Source organism: Triplophysa rosa, linkage group LG21, assembly GCF_024868665.1.
Source record: "Triplophysa rosa linkage group LG21, Trosa_1v2, whole genome shotgun sequence".
NCBI lineage: Eukaryota > Metazoa > Chordata > Actinopteri > Cypriniformes > Nemacheilidae > Triplophysa > Triplophysa rosa.
This window is the reverse complement of record NC_079910.1, coordinates 848,748-868,257: the sequence shown is the minus strand read 5'-3', so window position 1 is coordinate 868,257 and position 19,510 is coordinate 848,748. Positions and strand designations below refer to the sequence as shown.

At 38.8% G+C, this 19,510-nt stretch overlaps 2 protein-coding genes across 2 annotated transcripts in view; both read right to left on the bottom strand.

Annotated features, from left to right (window-relative positions):
* Positions 1-74: 74 nt before the first annotated feature.
* Positions 75-15,382, bottom strand: cfi (complement factor I). Its single transcript, XM_057319367.1, has 13 exons — positions 15,205-15,382; positions 12,958-15,087; positions 12,149-12,629; positions 9,078-9,222; positions 8,791-8,978; positions 8,266-8,373; positions 8,030-8,152; positions 7,846-7,887; positions 3,643-3,779; positions 3,459-3,562; positions 2,580-2,860; positions 457-558; positions 75-362 (listed from the first exon to the last, which is right to left on the bottom strand). The coding sequence occupies exons 2-13, from the start codon at positions 13,006-13,008 to the stop codon at positions 145-147; spliced, it is 1,980 nt and encodes a 659-aa protein (XP_057175350.1). The 5' UTR covers positions 13,009-15,087; positions 15,205-15,382; the 3' UTR covers positions 75-144.
* The window catches only part of LOC130545276 (tetratricopeptide repeat protein 39B), a 21,267-nt gene continuing 16,747 nt past the window's right edge, over positions 14,991-19,510 (bottom strand). The window contains exons 18-19 of the mRNA XM_057319708.1: positions 15,205-15,321; positions 14,991-15,087 (exon numbers count right to left, since the gene is read on the bottom strand). Coding sequence (XP_057175691.1) covers positions 14,991-15,087; positions 15,205-15,321 — 214 coding nt within the window. The remainder of the gene's footprint in view (positions 15,088-15,204; positions 15,322-19,510) is intronic.

Genomic DNA, 19,510 nt, shown 5'->3' with positions numbered 1-19,510 from the left:
GAGTTCCCCATGATGTTCTCACATGTTTTAGAAATGTGTGCAGCTTGAACTAAGAAACACATCTTTACACCGCATGACAAAGGTTCATCTCAGTTTTATTGGTGTTCATAAACACTGATCTAATGTGCAGTAATATTGTGATGTTTACTGGTTATATTTGGTAACCGCCGGCCAGCCCGTCTGGAAGCGGATCCATTCGAAATAATGAGCCACTTTAGTGTAAACACCGGGATGATTGGCTTCACCGCATTTATCACCCCAGCTCACGATACCCCAGACATATGACACACCAGACGCGTCTTTACACACCAGCGGCCCGCCCGAGTCCCCCTGACACGAGTCCACTTTCCCCTCCAGATCACCTGACAAACAAGTACATGGCATCTCCAGCCGTCACGTTGGAGTGAATTATATCTTCTCTGTTATAGATCTAACAAGCATTTGATTTGACTGTACCTGCACACTCCATCCCAGGGAGAAAGCGGTTTTTGTAATACTTCTCACAGTCACTAATGATGCTCACGTTTGCCCATTTAAGAACCGATGCGGACACACCCTCTATATAAACAGAGAGAGAGAGAGAGAGCGTTAGTTCATCCCATAATGAAATATTCTCTCACGTCATGTCAAACCTTCTGCAGAACACAAAAGAAGATACTTTGAAGAATGTTGATCCTGAAATAATACTGCACACCATACTGCAGAGATGACGTATTTTTGTGTGCAAAACCCGGAAGCGAGTTAGCATTTTAGGACTTCCGGTTCCCAGGGTTCCTACGCGTTTTGGAAAAGTATGGATTTGTATTCTATTGTTTTCCAGGTCTGGATTAGTATGTAAAAAGGAAAATTATGAGTTTCCAGACTATTGCTAAAATATAAAATTAAGAATTTCTGATAATAAATGTTTTTTATGAAGTTTGAGCGCTGCCAAAAGATCGGCCTCGACCACATCTGCTGGAGGAGTGTTTGCTGTGATCGGATGTTACGCAGTTAGTGACAGTCGGGCGCGTCAACATTTCAATAACAAACCTGACTAAACGGCCGATTGTAATATCCAAAAAACATGAGCAGACCTTCACTAGTTCATCCTGAACCGCATGGCTTTGACTCAGGTGCGTTTATAGGTTGTGTTTAGCCTATTAAAACAATAATATTTGCAAATATTTCAAACGCATCAATGAATTCTTGTTCTTTAATTCTCTTTCTATATTACTATAACTATTTTGAATAAAAAACAAGTGTCTGCAACTTTTGCAATTTGTGTGTAGCTGCACAAAAGGAATTAGCGCTTACATTTGTCATTCCAAACCCAAATGCTCTTGAAAGATTGATTGTATTTCAGTCTGGTAATATTTGTATAAAAATATCAATTGGCCATGTGTTTACTCATCACTGATAAACATAAAAAGACAGACATGGTGTTAGCTATTGTTGTCTAATTTGCTCTCCAATTGTTCTAAAACGCACATATGTTGCTCAAGAAAATCTTTTTTTGGGGGCCATCTCAGTTTTTGGACCTCGGTATTTCTAAATTCCTGCGTACGGCCCGGATTGACCGTCAAATTTTGAAAGAAGCCAAGTTAATGGATTTTGCTTCTCTTTTCATGTTCATTAATGAATTATATTTCACCAATCCTTCTGTTGCTTTGGGTTGAAGGTTTACACTTATTTAATTTGACAAATTATGAACATTGCACTAAATTCCAATAACCTTTTGTGCATTGAACATGTCTTGGTGTGGTGTGGTGTTCATTAATTCGTATGAGGTATAGCTATAACAGTCCACTGATTATTTGGCAAAATATTACAATAATATACATGTGAACAGTTCAAATTTTAAAACCACGACTTTTTCCAGATGTTAAATATGGTCTGAAAAATCTTCAGGCAAGTCTGTATGTTTGAGTCTGGAAAAGTATGGAATTTCAAAACGGAAAATTTGCAGGAACCCTGGGTTCCATGGCTCCAAAGTCTATGGGTTTTTGGTAAATCGCCCAAAATAAGATCTGTAGCTAACAAAACCTCTAAATATTTTCACGTTTTATTCTTTGACATAAAACACAGCAATTATAACCCGCTTGGGATTTTTTGAAAGCCTTATTGTGTCTTAAAAACGGCGGTTGCTAACAAGTTGCTAAAAGCGACTCCTTCCTTTGGTGGTGACGTTGATATCGAGCGAACTTAAGTGTCGTCTGTTTATAGCATCGTTAGCTTTTACATCTGCCCATTGTATTTCGGCTTCAAAAGTAACAAATATTGTGTTCGTTTGTAAAGATTTTCTTGATAGACAATACATGTAAACATCATAAACCTTTGTTAATCACGAGCTTATTTTTTGCGATCTTCCAAAAGTCTACGGGAATAAATGCACATGCTTTCAGTCGAGGGAACCAGTGCGGCGCTTACTTCCGGGTTACAAAAACACGTCATCACTGAGGCACTCCACTGACTTTCACAAAACCACTGAGACATTTCTCAAAGTATCTTCTTTTGTGTTCCGCTGAAGACTCGCAGACAGGTTCAGTAGAGAAGATCAGCTGGTGTGTGGTGTATTTCCTGTGATTGGTGTCGTGTTTGACCTCTGTTTCGTCCCCAGCCGGAGATGGTGCAGGTGTCGTTGGGTTGGAACAGTTCTGTCGACCAGGGCACGCAGACGGAGCGGACGGCAGGATTATCATGCATACATTTCTCCTCCAGATTTAACGGCTCCAGCTGCATCAGAGCGATGTCGTTCTCATACGTCCGAGCGTTATACTGATGATGAATGATGATCTTTTTCACTGGAACACTGTCTGTCGTGGACAGCCTGCGATGTTTCTGCCACAGAGAGATTTTGATGCGGAAGGATTTCGGTTTGGGCCTGAAAACACACAAACACGCACGACCACATCACAACAGCCGCACTGAATAACTGCCTGCAACAGATTCACATATAGCGCAGACAAATCATTCACTCGTGTCATGCCACTTGATGTACATTTAGAAATGGTGTGACCTGGGATTAAATTGCCACATTTGTAGTTTATTGAAAGTATACTTTGAAGTGTAACAGCACTAAACTTTGAGTACACAACAAGTTACAATCAAATAAGTAAACACAACTACAAGTCAAGTACACTGAGAATGCTTCATTATACTCGTAAAGAGTTTATTTTCATCAAAAGATGGAGTTTTCTGTCAGTAAAAGTATATTTCTGAGAAGTAAATAAAAACTAGCCTGAAACTATACACTTTATTTTTAAGTTTAAAGAAAGTATACTGATAGCACACTTAAATACTCGTAACCTTTTTTTGCAAGCGTATGTAAAGTGATGGATATTTATCATGCTTGTGTAAATGATGAGACAATTTTCATTTCTTGGGTGAACTGTTCTCTATACACTTTAAAACCAAAGTTTCGTTGTTTGGAGGTTTTTGTTTTGTGCAGGAGTGATATGCCGTTGTGTGATTGGTTGTACCTGACGCAGTGGGCGGCGGTCAAAACCCAACATCCACCCAAATAAACCCCCCCACAGTGGATGGTCCCCTCGTCCTGTACGGCCACCTGCCACTGGATCTGAGTCTGCAGGGTCAAAGGTCAGGTGAGTTTCTGAGGTAGGGATGTGTGTCGGTGTTGTGTAGTGATGGTGTTGTGTCTCTGACCGGTAAGGTCTCTTCTCCTCCCACTAAACGCTTCTTCCTCTGGTGAGGTGCGGTGTCTTCTGTTCTGTCCACATAATCCATGTTAGGAATACCACACTGCAGCTGACCCTCTGCCGCCGTCCGGATGCTTCTGATCTCTGAACGAGACACACATGCATGACTTCAACTGACTGAATCACTTACTGTATAATCATTGAAAAGAACGCTTCTATAATGTCTAGTTTACGTACTCTTTCAATGTTTTCAACATTTTTAACAACTTTGAGAAAATGAAGAGAGAACGTTTTGGTCGTGTGCGTCTCAGATGTTTCTCCTGAGTAAAAGAGTCCGAAGCGTGTCTGTCATAAATGAGTTTGACAAGAGATGTCAACAATGTGTCGAACTGAGCTCAGATTCGTCTCGTCTGCCATCAAAAGTCGATCTTATTGAAGATCTCGATATCAACTCAAACATTTCTCATCACATTGACTGAAATCCAGATGATTTCACACCTCCAGACTCTTCATGTGTCTCAACAATTACACTCATTCTCATTTGATTCTCTTTTCATTTCACAGGAGAAACATCTGAGACTAAGTTGATACTTAAATGAAAAACCCATTTGAGAATCTCTTGAGCTCAGAGCGAGAAACCTCTGAGGAATAACATTCTCCTGTGTCTTCATTAGGGATGTAAGGGTTCGCCGTGAAAATCGATTATAATATGTGAGGTTGAGACGCAGGACATGTTTTGAACAGCAGGGGCCGCTGTTTTTCTGCAAACTTAGAAAACGTGGATATGCTGATATTTTTTAAAGAGTAACTTTTACAATGTCCTTAAAATGACTTTTTTATGCGGTGTGTAATGTTGCCGTGTGTGAATGTGAGCGGTCTGCCGAGTTGTGAAGCCGAAAGTGAACGAATCACAAAGTTATTGGCTTGGGGAAAAAGGAGTCGACTCTGAATCACGCGAGCGAGTCGTCTGTCGTTCTCATTTCAGTTCCGGGTCAGATTTGCAGTGGTGTAAAGTATTGGAGTAAATGTAAGTAGTTACTTTACTTACGTATCTTTTTGGCTACTTTGTAGTTGTACTGAGTATTAAAGATATTAGCAACTTTTACTCTCTACTTGACTACATTTTTGAACAAGTATATGTACTCTTTACTCCACTACATTTGTAATGACTAATGCAATCACACATCACATTCTGCATGGCACCTATCTTTTTTGCAGCAGTTTATTTTTGCTACAGAAGAATTAATATTGCCATTTACAGGGCATTGAAGGTACTATAATCTTGTGGATTTTGCCCTAACTTACTAAAACTTGTCAACATGGCTTCTTTATGTGAATACGAGTGCAGTATCAGGTAGATGTCAATCGCTGGTGGTTTATATGTGACATGAGGACATGACTGCAGCTGGCGATGAGGCCAAAACCAGCATATCCAGTGCAAAAAGGCTTTGACTTTTTAATTCTACTTAACATTATTTTATTTATCCGTTATATTGAAGAGACCTTTTTGAAGGAGTTTGGTTTACTTATGAGCACTTGAGCTTAAATGAGACTTGGGTGTTTGTAATAGACCGTAGGTTATGGTGTCGACCATGATTTGTTGCAATTTTGAGGTGTTCGTTTATTATGATTTAAGAAAATAAATGCGATTGCTCTCCTCACAATCACTGTTTCTGTTTTTCACTGACGTGTCTCTTAAGTGTTGAGGACTAGTGCTGCTTTGAGCCTACATTCAGTATGAGTAAAATACTCAAGTACTGTTCAAATCAGATACTCGAAGACTTTTACTGAAGTCGTTTTGGAATTGGTGACTTGTAACTTGTAATGGAGTAATTTTCACTGCAAGGTATCTGTACTTTTACTTAAGTATGGTTTTCAGGTACTCTTTACACCTCTGCAAGATTGTTGTGTCACTCGGTGTGATGAACCCGCCTACGTTCTATTTGCGACACTGCACCCGTAGACCAATGACAGCAGACTAGACCATCTGACCAATCAGATCAGAGTAGGCTGACGGAAAGGAGGGGATTAGACAGATGAATCGCGAACGAATCATGTGAGAGTCAGTCAAGAAGTGAGGTAACAATAACTGCCTGTTATTAGAAATACAGAGGTGGACGAAGTACACAACTTCCTTACTTGAGTGAAAGTACAGATACTACTGGTCAAATATTACTCCACTACAAGTAAAAGTTGTAAAGACAGATTCTTACTTAAGTAAAAGTACAGAAGTACGTGCTTTTAAAAGTACTCAAGTATTAAAAGTAAATTTCCTTTATGTCAGTTGTGCATTGTTTTATTGTCGTATACCTTATGCCTCTGAAGCAACCTACTGAATACACGAGTAGCTCAAGTATCAGTGGTATTAAAGGAGTAGTTCACTTCAAATTTGCCCCCATTGACTTTCCATAGTAGTTTTTATTCCTACTATGGAAAGTCAATGGGGGCAAATTTTGCAGTGAGCAACTCCTTTAAGAGCTTTATATGTTTAGCACATATATGTTTAGTTTAGATATAATCCTGTATGATCATTTAGCCTAATTATCCTCATTAGCCCCCTAGGCCTATATGTATTTATGAGCAGTGTTCTTTTATTTTGTATACCCTTTACCATTTTAGCAGCAATTTACCAGTAAGTAGTAAGGTTCTTGTAAATAGTAAAGTGTAGAAGCCATGTGTTTGTTGGATTTATTACCATTTGTATTACCATAATTTAACTACAAACATAAACTAAGCTAGTATAATGAAACTATGGTATTTTTAGTTGCTGTGGTTTTACTAAAGATTATTAATTGGAGTATGGTTCCTATATATAGAAATGGTAAATTTGTGGATACTGTGGTTTTACTGCAAATACCATCCTGCTGAAAAAACAAGAATTTTTTTAATTAGAATGAGATTTTTAAATTAAATTCCTCTTTGTAGTGTGTTTTGGGTTTTATTCCAATAGGATTTACCATCCCACCAATAAAATCCATCACATACAAGTAGACAACAAGTATCCATAGTACAATTCCCATTATAACCATTAAATCCATTACATTTTATGTTGTATTTTGGGCAGGGTTCTATTGTTTTTATTTCAACAGGAATACTTCAACTATAGTTACTTCAGTAAAAACATCATTCATTTTCCACATCGCTTTAAATGATACAGCAGCAGATCAGAAGTTAACATGCACGTGTAGCTCAAGGTGTATGTGATGCTTATTTACCGTTTAGCCGTTATGTCGATCATTTTCATGACAATGTTTCTACGATCTTTGACTGATCGTAACTCACAGATGATTACACCACACTTTAACATCTGCCTTTTTCGTCTTTTATTGTTCTATTTGCCTTTTCAGAGCGCTATCAATGGTGTAGCAGCACCTACGTTTACATTTGTTTAGCGGGGAAGATCCCAGAGTTGCCAGATTTGCGTTAAAAAAATCTGCCAAATGGCCATTCAAAGCTTGCCGGAAAAACGCGAGCTTAGAAAAACTGAAATACTTGGCAACAGTAAAAGGTCCTGGTAGATCGCAAGCCAGATAAATTGCGCACACAGGAAATCCCGCTGCATAGAAACCATTTTCTACTTTTGGACCTTTTTATAAATGTAGTGGAGTAAAAAGTATGATATTTGTCTTTCAAATGTAGTGAAGTTAAAGTACAAGTACTCAGAAAAAATAATACTCAAGTAAAGTACAGATACTCAAAAAGTGTACTTAAGTACAGTACTCAGGCAAATTTACTTCGTTACTGTCCACCACTGGAAAATGAAAGGGTTTTTACAGCGTGTATGTACGTAAACGTGTTGTTGGACACTCCATGAACCAAAGTAGGACCTTAAAAAATCACAACATATTTACTCTTTAAAAAAGTAAAAGTTAGGAAAAGCACAGACAAAGTGTTTAGTTTGTTTATATTAAAGAGACTTTTGTATTATTTATTTTTTATTTGATTTGGAATTTGTTTTAAAACAGCTGTTTAGTTTTGTTATTGGACATCAAATATATAGAATTGTGCAGCATTCGAGAAATAATTAAAGGAGAGTTGTTCGTTTTTAATTTGCCTCAACTCATTCTGTAAAAAACATGAATAAAAGGACATGGTGAGATCAGAATCGTGAATGGCATCGCAGCGCGAGCTGAGGGAATCGTTACATCACTAGTCTCATATAACCATGAGGTTCAGATGAAGAGTTTGTGACAGATGGGTTTGTTCGTACCTGACTTTGGATCAGAAAGCAAGTCGTCTGTTGTCTGTTGTTCTGTAACACAAACGCTCATTCAGTGTCTTTAAAGTTCACGCTCGTCCTGTCAGTTACTGTGTGTCATCTCATAATCAAGTTCCATCGTGTAATTCACTAACAAGTTTGGTTGATTAGTGCGACGTAAATGTGTTTTTCTTACTTTTCGGCACGGACAGTTCCTCTGATTCATCTTCTCCTCCCAGACAATCTCTGATTTGATCTCTCACCGCATGCTGAGGAATACACACGCCTGAACTACAGCGAAACGCATCTCCTCGACAACCTTCACACAACAACATCATCATCAGTCCATGTGAATCATGATGTTAAATGATGAAATGAACAGGAAGAGGAATGATGATGTCACAGATGGAGACAGGAAGTGTTTGGGCTCACGTTGACAGCACATCTCATCGCTGTTATCACCGCAGTCGTCCACTCCGTTACAGGTTCTGCTATGATCGACACACTTTCCATTCACACATGGGAACTTCTTACATTCACCTGAACACACACACACACACACACACACACACACACACACACACACACACAACACCACGCACGCACACACACACACACACACACACACACACGCACACACACACACACACACACCGGTGAGAGTCTGTCATGTTCGACATTACATTGAATATCTGAAAGTTGAAACTTTTTTTTGTCACTGATGCTTCGTATTGTTTCAAGCTCTAGTTTTTGGTAAAAGTCGACCTATTACAACTTTAGTAGTTCATCTACAGGCGATTTGATCGATGTCGTAATAGGAAAAATGTGACTGAAAATTGTTATCGATCCGGAATCAAACCTGTCAGTTCTTACATGTTGATACAGAGATACCGTCACATCATAAAGCCAAAGTGATGGATTGTGTGTTGAATGAAGAGTGTGAGGGCGGTGCGTCACCTGCAGGTTCTTTATAACAGTTCGCTACGGCCACCTCCGAAGTGCCGTTCAGTGGTTTGGGTTTATGGATGGAACATTCAGCCAATGAGAGCTCAGATCCAGTGCACCGAACGTTCACACACTGAGACGGCCAGCTTACGGTTTTCACCAGAGAGTCGTATGTCACTTTAGTTCCTTTCTCTGCTCCTCTGACACAAACACACACACACACATCATCATCATCATCATCATCACATGGTCATGAATCATTTGAGAGGAATCAGGGTCAGAAGTTCACACGTGTTTACTTGGGGTTTGTGTTTTGACAGATGACGTTGGCTGCGGCCATATCCCAGAGTCCCCCACAAACCAACATCTTTCCCATCTCAGTGTTCATCTCCACCACCTCACGAGACCCAGAGACCTTCAGTGTTACTCTCATGTGATCCTTCTCTAAACACGCGATATAAAAAAGTGAAGTAGTGGTAAGCCTCTTTCAAACTTATAATAATACTAATACTTTCAGTCTAATCCTAACACTCTCTGTCTATTTCTTCTGTTCTCTTTTTGACTAAAAATACTGAAAAGTGTATTTGGTATACTTGGGATGTCTTCTCTATAGATGCTAATCATACACTTACTTTGTAAGTAGCCTACACAAGCTAGATTTAATGCCCAGAGAGCGACACACTACTGTAGAATACTTAAAGTGCAAACAAGAATATATTGATAGTAAACTATTTGTATGTTGAGTTTACTTACAGAAAACGTTCTAGTACACTTACTAAACTAGCAGTTTACTAGGCACATACTGTAAAAAACCACCCGTAAAATCCCATTGACTTAACATTGCGCCCAACTTTGACGGGTCGTAGCTCCGAGCGAGGATATCGTAGAAACATGAAAATAATACACGATTTGAAGAGGCTATCAGGCTCTGTAAGAACAGGTTCAGGTGGATATCTTTGCAACACAGTGTCATAGAGACAAGGGGGTGGGCTTGTTTTACTCAGGCAACCAATCAGTGTCCCAGGATCATCATGAAGCTTCGAAGCCACGCCCATAGCAACAAAACATGTCAGCCTAGCAACCATTTAGCAATACCTATATCTCTGCATCGGAACATCGTAGAGAGACGGGGGTTGGTTCTTTACACTCATAGGTTAGAGTATTATCAATTGCAGATGCCAAGCCACGTCCATAGCAACCAAACAGGTTAGCCTAGCAACCATTTAGCAACGCCTATATCTCTGCATCAGAACATCATAGAGACACGGGGGTTGGTTTGTTTCACTCATAGGTTAGAGTATTATCAAGTGCAGATGCCAAGCCACGCCCATAGCAACCAAACATATTAGCCTAGCAACAGTTTAGCAATATGTATATCTCTGCATCAGAACATCGTAGAGACATGGGGATTGGTTAGATTCATTCGTGGCTTAATGTGTTATCACTCTAGTTCCCAGTTCCGCGGTTTGCCACAAAGCATCACCCACATTTTCTTCAGAAAATGTACCTATCTAGTTTGTATACCATATCCGTGTAATTCTCTAGTCGTTATAAAGGCTATCATTTACGGGTTTTTCTGCAACTAAGATGCACGCGCATCCCGAATGTTTACAAACTTATAATTAGCCTATAGCTGCAGTACAAAAAAAAATGTGGTCGTGTACTACTTTACATGTACTGCTTGTTGTGAATTCTTCCCTTTAAGCGTGTTTTGTTTGATGTGTGACGCTGTATGTTACTATGTACGTGTTTCCAACGCATACACATGTAGCGCAACTGCGTATTCACTAGTGGTTATAGCGCAGCTGCCAGCCAGCATAGTGCCGTAGCCAGTGTTGGGTGAGTTACTCTGAAAAAGTCATTAATAACCAGTTACTAATGACATATACAATAGTGAAATTAGATTACTGTACAGATGACTCTCTCCAAAAAGTATTTAATTACTTATTAATAATGACTTTCTGTATCCTACATCAACCTTGATTAGTTAAGTGATTCAAGGATAGACATGAAACGGCTTGTTGAATTCATTCAAATAAGTAATAAATAACTACATAAATGATTCGACTAAAGTATACAAATGTGAGAAGGATACATTAAAGCATACATTTTAAAGTTAGACTTGTAATTTGGATGTCATTTCCACTATTAAATACATTACACTGTATTTAGTTCAATTACATTAGAAGTAACTAATTCATTTACAGAAAAAATAAGAGTAATCCCTTACTTTACTTTTTCAAGGGAAAGTAATTAAAGTACAGTAACTAATTACTTAGTAACTAGTTACACCCAACACTGACCGTAGCACGAGATAAAGTTTATGATACAGTAAGTTTACGTTCATGTTTGTGGCACGGATTGTTGACAGTAATTATACTGGTGTAATCCTGGTGTTGATTACGTGATAATGTTGATGTTTATCTGACTTTCGAGCAATGCAAAGACGCGAATAGACCTGACTAGGGCCGCGAACGTGCGTCAATCTCGTCTTCCGCGCAAGTTGAAAATGTTTGTCAGCTCGCGTCCCTCGCGTGAAAATAACGAACTTTTCCCGCGAGTAATAAAGAGCGTGGAACGCGATTGTTCGCGTTTGGTGTGAACCCAGCTTAGCCCCTCTAGCATCACTGCTTGGGCTGATAATGTTTACAAAGTTATTACCTATTCGTTATTTAGCGTTCTCAGTGCTATAATGACTTGCTGTAATCGTCATTTTTATTGCTTGTATTGATTATATATATTGTATTTTTGCCATATAGGCTAATTTATATTTCCATATACATTATCATTTGCATTGCACTATGCAAGCTGTTATTATTGCAGATTGATAATACTTGTCTGATATACTTATCAACATATATCTTGTTAATTATTGTGTATTTGAGTCTGTGATCATATTTAGACTAAGTATTTCTGTTGTTGTTTATTATTTCAGAAACTACCTACCTCACAAACACACATGCGCAATAAACGGATAAACTCAGTATGATGACTTCTCTCTGACCAGAGTACTGCAGCGGTCAATAATTATATTTAATTTGCCAAAAATACCTGTCAAAATGATTTGCTGCATCCAGGTTACCGTGTGTTATTAGTTTTGAGAGGTTGTTATCTGGGAATAACGGACCTGCAAACACCAGTTTCAGTGAGGCAATCCCCAACACTGCTGTTACGCTTAAAGTATATACTTACAAGTACACTTTTATCAAGTAACAAGGAAGAACTATACCTTACGAAACCCTAAAAATATTCAATGTATACTTTAAGTACATACAGTTTACATAGTCAGTGAAGTATATGAAGTGTACTAAATGAACTTAAAGTTGTTGGTGTAAGTGTTTTGTAGTGTGTGTATGTTTGTGTGTGTTACCCTGACAGAGAGGTTTGAAGTGAGAGAATATGGCTTGTTTAGATCGACAGGAGATGGCTCGAGCCTGACACATGGAGGTATAAGATGAGCCGTCCAGTCCACACACATTGGTCTGCAGCTTGGGACACTTGTAAGGAATCTTACACACACAATCACCCGACACACATCTCATCCACGGAGGACAGAAGACTTTAGCACATGACAAGCGAGTGTATTTCTTCTTCAGACACTGAGCCAGGTCCAGGAATCCCTCCTCAGGTTTGGGGTCTGTGTCGGTTGTGTTTGACTTTGGTGTAGGCTTGACGTTTGAAGGTGTGGTGTCAATGCTGGGTTTTGTTGTTGCTGGCTGTGGGACACGTGACGGGTTTGGCTGTTGCACAGGTACTAAAGGTGGTTTCTTTGGTAACAGGGGTTTTTGTTGAAGGTTTGAATCGGACTGTGTCTGAGGAGGCGACTCTTGATTTGGTGGGTTCTCCAGACTCTAAAACAAAACTAAAGTTGAAGTGAAGTGGCACATGAATTCACACACAAACATGTCACATTCATTGATGTCACGCTGTAGAACCACACAGCAACGAGTAAAGTGAGCTGGAATAAAAATAAAACCTATTGCTGACCCTTCAACACTTCCTACAAAAACATCCCCACAAATCTACAGCAAACATCAAACAGACCAGAGAAATGTGAGACACGTTTTTAACTACAGTTATTTTTCTTTAACTTTAAAAATGTTTGTTTATTTAATCATATATTTAGGAGATTTTGACTAAACTCTCTTTTAGACAACAGAAATAAAGAATGAAACTCACGGCAGTCTTCAGGAGAAAAGCTGTGAGGAGAAGTCGAGTGCTGAGCTTCATTCTGCAGTCCTTCTGCTGATTTAACTCCTGTGATCTCAGCTTTCTCAGAGAGTTTTTCAGAGAGAGAGAGAGAGCGAGAAATGATGAACTGCTGACCACAGATCAGATCAGAGAGGTCAAACATCTGTGTGTCAACATCACTGTTGTGTTGTGTTCCAGCTGTGTGCTTCAAAGACACTGAGTGTGTGTCCAGTGATAATAAACTACACAAGTTTTCATCGGCTCTCCACCACAATCATCTGTTTTTGCATGATTTAACTGTTCTTATATTTGACGCTGAATGAATAAGTCAATACGTCACAATGATTCAGCAGGCAGGCAGGTCTGTTGTTGGTTTATTTCTTATCTCTTGACTCAATATCTCGTGTGTTGTTCTGATCTGTAGGCTCTCTACAATCACTTGTTTTTGTCCAATACTTGTGTCTTGTCTTTAGGGTTCTCATTTTAGTGTTGTATTCTTTTATTCTAATGTGTTCGTGTCTGCGTTATTGTATTGTTTTGTTTTAAATTGGAACTAAAGGGATTTTACATTCTCATGTCATTGGTGAACCTTCAGAAGTTCTACACGGTGTACACTTTAACGTAAGAAACACGTGAATTTCTTCAAATGTTTCATGTGGATGAACTTCAGCAGGTTCAGTACAACAGTAAATAAAACACGATTGAGTTGATGAAATCATTAACTTGACTTGATGTTATTGACCTCGCGACTGAACGGAAGTCTTCGACATGAACAAACTCTCTTACAGTGTTTCATCCACATTTAAATCTGATGTTTATTAATGATTTATTAAAGTTATGATGAAGTATTAACTTCTGGTCATTTCTGTCAAACTGCTCGTTTTTATGTTAAAATGATTTCACAATTGTGTCATCTGTATTATGATCGTTTATGTAGTCATATGAAAAGCAGAAGTGATGAAACTGTATAAACACGTGAGGATTTAACTTTTTCATTTTATTGTGGGAATATACATGTTAATAACATTTTAAACGTGAAACTTATTTTATCTTCATGTTCTGTCATAAATATATTTCAGTCATTATTTCTCCGTCTGAATCATTTTAAACCTGCGTTTAGCTGTTAACATCTTACAGAACCTATAGATCTATTGTCGTAGTGAATACTGAATAAAAAAACGAAAGTTTACTTCAAATAACAAAAAGAATCTCCTGAAGCACACACGCGGTTCATTTCTGAACCTCAGAACTTCATACACTTTCCAACAGTTTGGGTAAATATTTGATTATTAAATGAAGTATTTGGTAATAATTCAAAGAAAATAAGAACACACACACACATACATATATATATATGAAAAAACAGCCTCATGCACTAAATACTGTACATATGATCAACCCTCAAAATCAATACAGTAAAATAAACCAGCATTGATAAAACTCTACTAACAGCATGATTACTGGCTGGTCATTATTGCTTTCAAATGAACTTCTTGGATTGTTTAAAGCACAAATAAATGTCAACTTTAATCAAATCAAACATCAGCTTTGTAATAATCTTTGAACTATAGATAGTAAAAAACCTGCTGCGAGTCCAGACAACAGTAAACATCACGTGTAAAGGCATGCAACAAAAGTCTATAAAACAAACTCTTCAACACACGCACGCACACGGCTGACAGAAACACACATTTGGTCTTTGAAAGGAAAAGGTTACATTCATTAAAGCAGCTGTTTTGTGATTGGAGATCGGGGAGGGTTTCAGCCGTGTGATTGGTGGCGTCCATGTTTAAAAGAACAAGAAGAAAGTCTTGTCAGGTTTAAGGTACTATATGAAGATGGTAATGTGGACAGTGAGTTTGGTTTGAAATGAAATCCTCTCTTGTTTCTGTGAGTGGCTACAGCACATGTGATGCTTTGGTGTTTGGTTCTGTTAGGATGTGTGCTTGTCATTCTGCGCTCTCCTGCGTCATCGGTGATGATCAGCTCATCGTGTCACGCGTATGAATGTGCTCACGTCATCACGGCGAGTTTGCGGGAGAATTCTTCAGACTGCTGAGAGCTGCGTGAATGCGGAAATGAAGTCGAGACTCCATGGAATAATCTTTATAATTTAACCTGAAATAAAACACATTCTTTTCGTATACTTGTCAAACCACAGGATTATCAGAAAATAGAAAAACAAACGCATCGTAAATGAATACGTGTGTGTTTAGTGGAGAGATGAAAACTCACTTGGCATCTTCGATGTATCGCGTGGCTTTGATGTAATCGCCCTGTTGTTTGGACAGTAAGCCCAACTCATAGAGAGTGAAGGGAATCAGATAATGATCATAACGGATTCTCTTCTCACTGCAAACACACAAACATGCTGATCAGAGCTTCTCCTTTAAATTACTGCTGCACTTCTGTGTTTCTGTAGTGTAGTGTGTTTCTGTAGTGTTGTGTTTGTGGAGTGTTGTGTTTGTGGAGTGTTGTGTGTTTGTGGAGTGTTGTGTGTTTGTGGAGTGTTGTGTGTTTGTGGAGTGTAGTGTGTTTCTGTAGTGTTGTGTTTCTGTAGTGTAGTGTGTTTGTGGAGTGTTGTGTTTGTGGAGTGTAGTGTGTTTCTGTAGTGTTGTGTTTCTGTAGTGTAGTGTGTTTGTGGAGTGTTGTGTGTTTGTGGAGTGTTGTGTGTTTGTGGAGTGTTGTGTTTGTGGAGTGTTGTGTTTGTGGAGTGTAGTGTGTTTGTGGAGTGTTGTGTGTTTGTGGAGTGTTGTGTGTTTGTGTAGTGTTGTGTTTGTGGAGTGTTGTGTGTTTGTGGAGTGTGTTGTGTTTGTGTAGTGTTGTGTTTGTGGAGTGTTGTGTGTTTGTGGAGTGTAGTGTGTTTGTGGAGTGTTGTGTTTGTGGAGTGTTGTGTTTGTGGAGTGTTGTGTTTCTGTAGTGTAGTGTGTTTCTGTAGTGTTGTGTGTTTGTGGAGTGTTGTGTTTGTGGAGTGTGTGTGTTTGTGGAGTGTTGTGTGTTTGTGGAGTGTTGTGTGTTTGTGGTAGTGTTGTGTTTGTGGAGTGTTGTGTTTGTGGAGTGTAGTGTGTTTGTGGAGTGTTGTGTGTTTGTGGAGTGTTGTGTGTTTGTGGAGTGTTGTGTGTTTGTGAGAGTGTTGTGTGTTTGTGGAGTGTTGTGTGTTTGTGGAGTGTTGTGTGTTTGTGGTGTGTTGTGTTTGTGGAGTGTTGTGTGTTGTGGAGTGTAGTGTGTTTGTGGGAGTGTTTGTGTGTTGTGTGTGTAGTGTTGTGTGTTTGTGTGTGGAGTGTTGTGTGTTTGTGTAGTGGTAGTGTGTTTTGTAGTGTTGTGTTTGTGGAGTGTTGTGTTTGTGGAGTGTTGTGTTTTGTGGAGTGTTGTGTGTTTGTGGAGTGTTGTGTGTTTGTGGTGTGTTGTGTTTGTGGAGTGTTGTGTTTGTGGAGTGTAGTGTGTTTGTGGAGTGTTGTGTGTAGTGTTGTGTGTGGAGTGTTGTGTGTTTGTGGTAGTGTGTGGTTTGGTAGTGTTGTGTTTGTGGAGTGTTGTGTTTGTGGAGTGTTGTGTGTTTGTGGAGTGTTGTGTGTTTGTGGAGTGTTGTGTGTTTGTGGATGTGTTGTGTTTGTGGAGTGTTGTGTTTGTGGAGTGTAGTGTGTTTGTGGAGTGTTGTGTTTTGTGGAGTGTTGTGTGTTGTGGAGTGTTGTGTGTTTGTGTGGGAGTGTTGTGTGTTTGTGGAGTGTTGTGTGTTTGTGGTGTGTTGTGTTTGTGGAGTGTTGTGTTTGTGGAGTGTGTGTGTTTGTGGAGTGTTGTGTGTTTGTGGAGTGTTGTGTGTTTGTGGAGTGTTGTGTTTGTGTGGTAGTGTGTTGTGTTGTGTTGTGTGTGTATGTGTGATGTGTGTTGTGTGTGTTGTGTGTATTGTGTTTGTGTGTGTTGTGATGGTTGTGTGTTGTGAGTGTGTGTGTTGTGAGTGTTTGTGTGTTGTGAGTGTTTGTGTGTTTGTGATGGTTGTGATGTTGTGAGTGTGTGTGTGTGAGTGTGTGTGTGTTGTGGTGTGTGTTGGAGTGTGTTGTGTGTGTGTTGTGAATGAGTGTAGTGTGTGTGTGTATTGTGAGTGTTTGTGTGTGTTGTGTGTTGTGAGTAGTGATGTGTGTTGTGAGTGTGTTGTGTGTATTGTGATTGAGTGTGTGTTGTGAGTGTGTGTGTTGTGAGTGTTTGTGTGTTGTGAGTGTTATGTGTGTGTTGTGAGTGTTGTGTTGTGGTGTGTTGTGTTGTGAGTGTTGTGTTTGTGGAGTGTTGTGTGTGTGTTGTGTTAGTGTTTGTGTGTTGTGTTGTTGGTGTAGTGTTGTGTTGTTTGTGTGTTGTGTTGTGGTGAGTGAGTGTGTGTGTATTGTGAGTGTTGTGTGTTTGTGAGTGTTGTGTGTGTGTAGTGTGTGTGTTTGTGAGTGTAGTGGTGGAGTGGTGAGTGGTGAGTGAGTGTTGTGTGTTGTGGAGTGTTTGTGTGTTGTGGAGTGTTTGTGTTTGTGGTATGTGTGTGTTTGTGGTGAGTGAGTGTCTGTGTTTGTGGAGTGTTTGTGTTTGTTGGAGTGTTGTGTGTTGTGTAGTGTTGTGTTTGTGAGTGTGTGGTGATTTGTGTGATTGTGAGTGTTTGTGTTTGTGTAGTGTTGTGTTTGTACCGTGCTCAGCCTGTGTGAAACAGAAGTTCAAGCCCATCATCAACTGCCCGATTTTCAAGACAAAATTAACATCGCAAGACCTGATCTCTGGTAGAAACCTGACAGCGTCATGCACACACACACACACACACACACACACACACACACACACCACACACACACAGCACACACGTGTTGGGTTTCCATGTTTTATGGGGACATTCCATAGACACAATGGTTTTTATACTGTACAAACTGTATCTCATATTCCCTCCCCCTAACCCAAATCACACACAACTGTCTGCTCTTTTACATTTTCACAAAAGTTCATTCTGTATGATTTATAAGCTTGTTTCCTCATGGAGACCAAAAAATGTCCCCACAAGGACAAGGGTTTTGGATATTGCCATCTTTGTGGGGACATTTTGTCCCCATACTGTAGGGTTTACCCTCCCACACACACAAATAAAACATTGAAAGAATGTTTATGAAGATATTTCAGTAGCAAAACTTGAGAGCGTGTAGATTTTAATTTGTGAACTTGTAAAGTAAGTATTTGTACCTGTACACTAAAATGTACACTCACAGCCCCAATGTGAAAACTTGTCAAATAAAAAACTGAAGTTGAATATTGAGATTTGCACTCGTGGACAAAACTCACAAATCTGTCTTCTGAATTTGAAGTTGCAGAAAAATAGTCACAAACGTGTAAACTGGCATTTACAACATACATTGGCAGATACAAATGCATAGCACATATTTACACGTTTTCCTAGATTCAGATTTGAATTGCAACCACAAACAGGCATCCACAACCTCTCAAACCTGTCACTGCAGTTTCAAATCTTCCCGCCTTGACTTTTGCTACTACTGTCGCGATGAACCCGTTGCAAAACTAACTTGTGCACTTGAAAGCTCAGAGGCGAGAGAAAGAACGGCATTTGATGACGTCACGCGGCTGAGCCACACCGCCCCCTAATGGCGGGAAAAATCACAATGAAAGGATCTAGGAAATAACAGTTTAAATAATGTTTAAATAACTAAAGCGAAACCATCAGACTTATGTATACTATCATGTATAATTATTCCATGACTTATACTATCTTGTATAGATATCATTTGTAATGTATTTTAATGATATCATTCTGTATACTATCGATAATACGTTGTGTACTATGGTTTGTTTTAAAATATAATGACAGGATGACTACATTTTCCGTTATGTATACTATAATGTTCATTGATATACTATATAAAAATGTACATTTACACAGTTCAACATTATGATTCTATAGCCTCACCCTTGAGAATTATTATTGCTTTAGTTATAATGTTACCAATATTATATTAATATTTAAAAAAACACTTTCCTGGTAGTATAATATAAATGTAAATTAAATTCAGCGAGCAATGTATTATTGACCATTATTGCACTTTTAAGCTATTTCTACTTTTTTATATTTTTTGTTATTTTCAATATGTAAAGACAATGAAAATGAACAGAAATTGTATGCAGGACTGTGCAATGCCACCATATACAGTATTGGGGTTGTGGGTTTACCTGGAAGTTTCTTTTCTCATGGAAGGTTTGGATTTTTAACAGATGAGCTTAAACATATTTAATCAATATTTAGTGTACAATTATTTTCTCATGTGATAATTACTAGCCGCAGGATAATGCATCCAGTCGGTTGTTATCGCAGAATAAACCCCTTCAGTGTTATACAAGAACTGATTCTGATCATTCTGATATAGGAGCCTTACACAATGACAGGCTGACTGTACATTTTCTGTTTTTAATTTTGATCATTATCATCAGCGAACTTGCTTCAGCTAAGTTAGGTTGTTAATTAGGTTGCTAATTGATACATCACCCTTATCAGAGTCAAGATCTTTATTGTCAT

Bases quoted from the DNA above. Each gene is read 5' to 3' on its own strand.
- cfi (XM_057319367.1), bottom strand. From the start codon at position 13,008: ATGAAGCTCAGCACTCGACTTCTCCTCACAGCTTTTCTCCTGAAGACT. The intron at 8,153-8,265 runs GTGAGCCCAAAC...TGTTGTGTGAAG, and splicing joins CGATGAGATGTGCTGTCAAC to GTTGTCGAGGAGATGCGTTT. The intron at 559-2,579 runs GTCAAACACGAC...CTGTTTATATAG, and splicing joins CGGCTGGGGACGAAACAGAG to AGGGTGTGTCCGCATCGGTT.